Source organism: Octopus sinensis, linkage group LG15 (genome assembly GCF_006345805.1).
Source record: "Octopus sinensis linkage group LG15, ASM634580v1, whole genome shotgun sequence".
Lineage (NCBI taxonomy): Eukaryota > Metazoa > Mollusca > Cephalopoda > Octopoda > Octopodidae > Octopus > Octopus sinensis.
The window spans coordinates 21802634-21811258 of record NC_043011.1 but is presented as its reverse complement, the minus strand read 5'-3'; the positions used below and the strand labels follow the sequence as shown (position 1 = coordinate 21811258).

The 8625-nt window shown below is 34.5% G+C and overlaps 1 protein-coding gene across 3 annotated transcripts in view; it reads right to left on the bottom strand.

The window, feature by feature from the left end:
- Window positions 1–605: 605 nt before the first annotated feature.
- The window catches only part of LOC118766229 (G patch domain-containing protein 4-like), a 28518-nt gene continuing 20498 nt past the window's right edge, over window positions 606–8625 (bottom strand). For all 3 annotated transcript variants that reach the window (XM_036509531.1, XM_036509530.1, XM_036509532.1), the window contains exons 6-7: window positions 5259–5309; window positions 606–1104 (exon numbers count right to left, since the gene is read on the bottom strand). In XM_036509531.1, coding sequence (XP_036365424.1) covers window positions 636–1104; window positions 5259–5309 — 520 coding nt within the window. In that variant the 3' untranslated portion in view covers window positions 606–635. The remainder of the gene's footprint in view (window positions 1105–5258; window positions 5310–8625) is intronic.

Genomic DNA, 8625 nt, shown 5'->3' with positions numbered 1-8625 from the left:
ATGAGCTCAATATAAAATATTAAAAAAAAATATATAAAATTATAAAAATCGAGGAAAAAACCTCGACTTTTTAAATTTTTAATTTCAATTTTAATTTTTTAATATTTTAATTTTAATTTCTATGTATATTTTCTTTATTAATGACAATATGTATTTTAACCAAAGATTCGATGTAAGGTTTTTTCCTCGACTTTTATAATTTTATATATTTTTTTTAAATATTTTATATTAAGCTCATTTTCGTTTATCGCTCGAATATGACCGTTATTTGAAAGGACCAATCAAACAAGTCCATTTTTAAAGGTGTAACGTTTATACTAGTCTTGATAGAATTGTCATCTTGACGAACGGGAACGTGAAACTCCGAGTAACAGGTTTTGTTGAATTTCTGCTGCTTTTAAATAAAGCATATTACTCTACCTCTGGTATTTGAGTACTCTTTTTTCCACCTTGTTTTACATTTATGTGTTTATATATATATATTATAATAATGATAATGGTAATGATAATATATATATATATATAATATATATTATAATAATGATAATGGTAATGATAATAATAATAATAATAATAATAATAATAATAATAATAATAATAATAAATTTTGAATTTTAAATTATTTTGTATTCAAATTATAGATTATGTTTTCTCTTTTTGTGCTTTTTAACCTTGTATTTTAATTTAAATCCATCTTTGGTTGAAACATCATCTTGCTTAGGCAACCAAACTATTTCTTTATCAGAGTCTGTTAGATTTTCACTAACAAGTAATTTGTTTTCCTGAAAGACTTGATTTTCTGAATCCTGTCTACAATCAACTGTTTCTTCTAAACCCACTTCAACCAAATCATTTTTGTTCTTTTTCTTCTTCTTTTTCCTCTTTTTAATCAATGTTTCTTCTTCAATATAACCATCGTCATCTAAATTATTTTGCTGCTTCTCAGCCTCAACCTTTGTATGATTTCCAGAAATGCTAGAAATTTTGGTATTTGAGATTTGATTTTTATGATTTTTGGCACTCTCAAGAGATTCCAAGAAGCGTTGTTCTTGTTCTTTGATGCGTTGCAACTTGCCATTTAGTCGTAATCCATGTCGTGCTGCTCTGTAAAAATGGTTTGAAAATTGGTTAATGTAAATATGAATAAGAATACAATTAATGTTTCACATTATACAAAATAATTTCTTTTGACTTAATCCTTTAGCTACCAACCCACATGTGATCACCCCTTGTATGACACAAAAGAAGCGCTCCGTCGGTTACGACGACGAGGTTTCCGGTTGATCTGAATCAACGGAACAGCCTGCTCGTGAAATTAACGTGTAAGTGGCTGAGCACTCCACAGACACGTGTACCCTTAACGTAGTTCTCGGGGATATTCAGCGTGACAAGGCCGGCCCCTTGAAATACAGGTACAACAGAAACAGGAAGTAAGAGTGAGAGAAAGTTGTGGTGAAAGAGTACAGCAGGGATCACCACCATCCCCTGCCGGAGCCTTGTGGAGCTTTAGGTGTTTTCGCAATAAACACTCACAACGCCCGGTCTGGGAATCGAAACCGCGATCCTATGACCGCAAGTCCGCTACCCTAACCACTGGGCCATTGCGCCTCCCAGTATGACACAAACCTTCTGTTTCAATTCTTTAGCATACAGTTTACTCTGTCAAACGTAATGCTTATTTATTCACATTGTTTTGAATTAATCATGCATTATCTCGTGGCTTTGAAATTTCAAAAATGTGAGAAGCCATATCTATCTGGCCTGAACATAAAAAAAGTCGAATATTTGGGCCAGATATGGTCAGTTTAAATGCCAAAGGGCTAAAGCAATGTAGATTTTAAAACTTCCCTCAAAATTTCACGTTAACTTACTATCTAAACGTTACTCTTACTCTTTTACTTGTTTCAGTCATTTTGACTGCGGCCATGCTGGAGCACCGCCTTTAGTCGAGCAAATCGACCCTGGGACTTATTCTTTGTAAGCCCAGTACTTATTCTATCGGTCTCTTTTGCCGAACCGCTAAGTGACGGGGACGTAAACACACCAGCATCGGTTGTCAAGCAATGCTAGGGGGACAAACACAGCAGACACACAAACACACACATACATATATATATATATATATATATATACATATAAACGACAAGCTTCTTTCAGTTTCCGTCCACCAAATCCACTCACAAGGCATTGGTCGGCCCGGAGCTATAGTAGAAGACACTTGCCCAAGGTGCCATGCAGTGGGACTGAACCCGGGACCATGTGGTTGGTTAGCAAGCTACTTACCACACAGCCACTCCTACGCCTAATATAACAACAGCTTAATATAACAGTTATTTTACTAAATTTTTCATTATTTTAAAAATTAATTAAAACAAAAGCATAATATGTCAATAGAAATATATATAACAAAGGTGTTAAATGCCAACTTTACTCATTAGCTGTTAATGTTGTTCATATAGATTTTTCCTTTTTACTTCATTTGTGAAATTTATAGATACAGATATGGCTATGTGGTAAGAAGTTTGCTTCCCAACCACATGGTTCTGGGTTCAATCTCACCATATGGCACTTTGGGCAAGTGTTTTCTACTGGTGTCTTGGGCTGACAAAAAGCTTTCTGAATGAATCTGGTAGTAGACAGACACTGAAAAAAGCCTGTTGAACATGTGTGTGTGTTTTGTGTCCCCTTGCGATGACATCATGCTATAGTCAGTCATACAATTGATGTCCTTTGTTTCCAATCTTCCTTAAAAAGGATGCCTGGTCATGGGGAAATATTACCTTACTTGGAAATAAGTGAGTGTTGGTGACAGGAAGGGCATCCAGCTGTAAAAAATCTACTTCTATGAACTGTGTCTGACCCATGTGAGCATGGAAAAGTGGACATTAAATGAATCATGATAGTGACGATTCATCTTTTTTTACTACACTTATCAAAGCCAGCATTTTTAAAATTCGATATTGTACAATTGTGAAACAAAATCCATTGTTTTCATTTGCCTAAAATCCAAACTGTTTAAATCAAGTGAAGTGACTAACAACTTTTATCAATAAAGACTAGTCTTCAGATACTGGCAGAGCCTTTTAAAGTACTACAAGTATGTGGTAATACAATCAATTAACTTCCTGTTATTCTATAGAAAAAAAAATATACATTTCAAATTCTAAAAATATATGATACACACTCACAAATACAAATACACAAGCATAAACAAGTGATACACATTTATACATTTTCTTCTAGCTGAATAAAATCCTATGTCAACAGTCAGTCACAGACTACTTCTTGCCTCCTGCTAATATGCTTCAAACCAACTTGAACAAAACCAATATTTAAATACAGGGTGACACAGAAAAATAAGAACTCTTGAAAGCCCCTACAAAAATAGGAAAAACCCAAATCCAACAAAAAAAAAAAATTTAATTGATAGAAATTAAACAAATTACCTTTAAGGAAGCAGTAATCCAAATTAATACCTGAAAATTATGTCCTGTAGATGATGTCCTCCTCTAGGTGTGCATTCTGCCAATCAGCCATTGAGGTTCCTCATTGCTTGGTGCAACATCTCAATTAGTATATCAAGAATTTCGTCTTGAATTCTTTGTTTCAATTTATCCAGTGTCCTTGGCCGAGCTGTGTAGACCCAACTCTAAAGGTAGCCCCATAAGCAAAAATCACAAACTGACAAATCTGGAGATTTAGGTGGGGTGAGGTGGAGGGGGCAGTGAAGATCACCAAATCTTGAGATGACATGATTACCGAAAAAATCTTGCACAGCTGCCAGCGATTACCTTTTGACTTAACCCTTTATCTACCAACCCAAGTGAGATCACCCCTTGTATGACACAAACCTTCTGTTTTAACCTTTTAGCATTCAGATTGCTCTGTCAAATGTAAAACAAATGAATGGTATGTCAATCTTATTGTAGTGTGTGATGTTGCACTGTCGTGAAGTTGCAGAAAATTGTTCAATGCAGGTGCAACAAATGATTGCAGCATCTCAACATAATGATCTGAAGTGACAGCCGTTGTGATACCCTCTTCATTTTCGAAAAAGGTCCGATGATCCCATGTGATAAAACTGCACACCATACCATCACTTTGCTGCTGTGTAAAGGGTATTCATGAAGTTCCTTAGGATTGCTGTCTACAGGACATAATTTTCAGACATTAATAATTTGGATTACTGATTCTTAAAAGGCAATTTGTTTAATTTCTGTCAATAAATCTTTTTTGTTGGATTTGGATTTTTCCTATTTTTGTTGGGTTTTTTTCAAAAGTTCCCATTTTTTTGGGTCATCCTATATTACAAAACAGTTTCTTTTAAGAACATTTACAATCAAATTTCTCAATCATATTTCTTTCAACAACTATCTTACCATTACAAGTATATCGTTCAAACTCACAAACTCAACTATTTACCAAAATACATCATCATTTTAATGGCCACTTTCCCATATTTGCATGGTATGGACAGAGTTTATCAAGGCAGATTTTCTACTCAGATGCTCTTCCTTTCAGCAACACTTGCCTGTTTCCATGCAAGGTAGTATTTCCCCAGTGGTCAGACATATTTTCACAGGGTACTGGAAATGAACAACATTCATTTCCAACAATCATGTGATGTCAAGACAAGATAAAGCAAACATACACATGCATACACACACATATATATATATATCTAGGTACATATGTATGTATGTATTATGTATGTATACAATGGGCTTCTTTCAATTTCCATCTACCAAATCCATTCACAAGGCCTTTGTTGGTCCCAGGGATATAGTAAGTGACCATGATGCTGTGTAGTGTGACTGAACTTGAAACCATGTGGTTGGGAAGCAAAATTCTTGACCATGAAGCTATGCTTTGTATTTCAGGACTGGTCAGCGCAATTCTAACCTTATCAGTTATTAATTATAACACTTATTTTACTTGTCATCATAACTACGAGAAGTTTACTAGTAAAATTTAGTATAAGGTACTGAAATTAAACTTTTGAAAGTTGGCTATCACAGAAAAGGTCAGCAAGGTAAAATGGATATCGATCCAATGGCTAGTGAGATTTATTACATACATGATAAAATTGTTGAATATTCTTGGTTCTGACTTAATGAACCACTCTCTCCCCCAAAATCCCAGTCTAAATCTGTCAATTTTATATATAAACTTATGACTTCAAGAATGACTTATTACTTTCAAATTAAATTCATTAGGGAAATAAAGAGCCTCCTTCCTATATTTCAAAGCAAACTTACTTGTGTGCTGTACGACGTCCACATATTTCAAAAAGCTGTTCATCGGTTAACCTACAGAAGAAAGAAGATGATTACAATTTTCTTAACTACTATACCACTTTGCAAGTACATTACCTTAAATGTCTCCTGAATAATGGTGAAAATATTGCTTCTATTGCATTTTTCTATGTAGTACCTACCTACCTACCTATCTTGATTGCTGCATTTTGGCTAAGAGGAGGTGGAAAATCTGAGTCACGTGAGAATTTTAACATTAGTGTCAAGTGTCTCAATGATAACTGTGTTACACTTGGCCTATACATTGTTGTCAAAAGGTGGACAATTGGAAGAATATCCAGTTGAAGCAGTTCCAACTAAAAACTCAAAGCTATAAGCTAGAAACACAGAAATGTATAAAAATGAGCCAACAACATAAAACATGCTAGAAAAGAATGAAGCATGTTGTTACAAAAAGATATTATATTGCCAACATATTCAAGCCATGCTAACATGGAAAAATAAGTATAACATTAGATGATGATGATGATGATGAGAATAATAGCAGTTATGAAGTTCCTATGAAATGAAAGAGTACTGTTTCTTTTGGATCATTGTCTAATGAAAGAATATTATTTTTCTTGTTCTCTTTTCTAAAATGAAAATCTGTAATATGTCCAACCCATGCTAGCATGGAAAGCAGATGTTAAACGATGATGATGATGATGATGATGATGGTTTCACTTTTTCGCACAAGGCCAGTGATTTCATGAGGTGGGGGGGTAAGTTGATAGTATCAATCCCAGTGATCAACTGATACTAATTTGACCCTGAAAGGATGAAATGTTAAGTCAACCTCAGCAGAATTTGAATTTAGAATGTACAAATGGATGAAGTGCTGCTAAGCATTTTGCCTGGTGTGCTAACAATCTTGCCAGCTCACCACCTTAAGAATATCTATAATATTGTCACCTCATATCATACCCCTGTATCTGTACTGTACCCTGTCAAAGAACAAAATATACAATGATATGAAAGGTTAGTAAGAGCTAATTCAATTATTTTTCCAGTAGCCAGAGAAATCCTCTAATGATTAGTAACATGTGATTCTTATCATCCTCTCCGACTTAACCCATTTGTTACCATATTTCTGTTAACATATGATGCCTTTGTTTCAATTAATTTCTAAAATAATGGAGAACTTAGTAAAATAACTTTCTCATTGAGCTGGAGCCTGGAATAATTTAACATAAAGTTTTGATGGAAGATTATAATTTAAACCATTTTAAGACAGTAAGTTTATGTTATAGACCTTGGGGTGGTCTCAGGTAGGTTGGTATCAAAAGGTTAATGAAGGATGCATTATCTATGATTTTATAATGGGATCTTCCAGCTTGATGAGACTGATGTGGTTAGTGTTCAGTTTCTTTTCTACAGGTTCATGTCTCAAAGAAAAACTATTGCGGTTCTGGAGAGGATTAGTTTAATGCAGAATAGGAGACAGACAGGCATGATAGAGATGAAAGGAAGAGAGTAAGCTTGCTGTAGAAGGTAAAGAATCTACTTTAGGGCCAGTGGTTAAAGCATACTATTAAGTGAATTTTTGTCAATCAGTAGATAGATTTAAAAAAAATCTGATCTAAAATGTTTGCATTTGTATAACAACAGCCCAATATCAGATATGTGGGATATCTCTAATGTGGGTTACCCTAAAGTTATGTAAGGGGTCGGCAAATGATCAGAGTTGAAATATATTTTGACTCTGAAGTGGATGCTTAATTTTTGATACATATATTAGGAATGAGAAGTAGCCACGAGAGAACAACAAAGATTTGAAGTGACTTTGTGGGCTTTAGTTGTGTGTTGCTTATACAGAGAAAAGGTGTAATGCAAGACTTGTATCTTTGATTGAAACATGTGATAATTATATCTTGAAGCTGTTAAAAGAGACTAGGCTGTAAAGTTGTCCCCCATACTAAATGATGTTTTCAAAGTCTGTATTCATGGAAGCTGTGGAAATCTAAGTTGGATGTGGATGGTATTTGTGCTTTGGAAACTGGACCCAACATCAATAATTTTTCCACATCAGAATAACAATTACCTCTTTAGTGGCATTAACATTTACAAACTGAGATTTTTTGTATATGGTACTGTCTTGATAAAGAAATAACATGCTGTTTGTAGAAGAGGAAAATTTAAGAAGATCAAATCTCAAGACACAAATCATTAGAGAAGTGACTACAAAACTGGAATACCTGCAACAACTGACTTACTTCTAGGTAATAATTGTGGTTATAATGGAAATAAATGAATAAATGAGTATTAGCAAGCACAGCAAGAATAATGACACACAGCCTACTTGGTTAAGTATTATATTTGTGATACATTATATACAGTAATTAGTAAAATTAGCTACAAAGATCAATTGCTTGATTTGTAAAAGTGACTTGCTTTAGCTGATGAGACATTACTTCTTTAATTGCAAAATTAAATTTCATGTTTATTTTAGTAATGATGTTAAATATCTACCAAAAAATAGAATTGGTACTTCTGCAAACCAAATGGCCTCAATAAACTTGACATATTTTATCAAGCATGACATTCCTTAACAAATGGTAGATTGGTAAATAAAACTGCTTTCCACAGTTAAGGGTAATGAAATTTTGAGTGGATATATCTGATTTCTACAGTAAAAGGGTTAAAGAAATGCAGCACATGTAAAATGTGTGACTTGGTGGTTAAACACTAAATTTGAGACTGGCTGAAAATATATGAAACCAACAGAAGCATATTGACTTATTCTGATACCTTTCAGAATCATCATCATTTAACCCTTTAGTTTTCAGATTATTCTATCAAACATAATGCTTATTGATTCACATTGATTTGAATTAATCATGCATTATCTCATATCTTCAAGATCTTGATGGTGTAATTACTTAATGTAGAATAACATTGTAGGGTAGGTGTGAGGGCCTGGATCTGGTCAGTTTGAACATAAAACAGATTAGCTATTTTGGCCGGATATGGCCGGTTTAAATACTAAAGGGTTAATGTCTGCCTTCCATGCTGGCATGGGTGGGACAGTTTGACAGGAGCTGGCTAGGCAGAAGCCTGCACCAGACTTCTGTGATTGTTTTGGCAGGATTTTTACAGCTGGATGCCCTTCCTAACACCAACTACCCAGCAGAGTGGACTTAATGCTTTTTACGTGGTACAAGCACAGGCGAGGTCAGTTTTGGCAAGGTTTTTACAGCTGGATGCCCTTCCAAATGCTAACCACTTTACAGTGTGACCTGGATGCTTTTTAAGTAGCACCTGCACTGACAGGGTCACCATGTACCTTGCAAGGCAAAAATCTTTTGAGAGTGGAGGGGGCATTGGAGGAGGT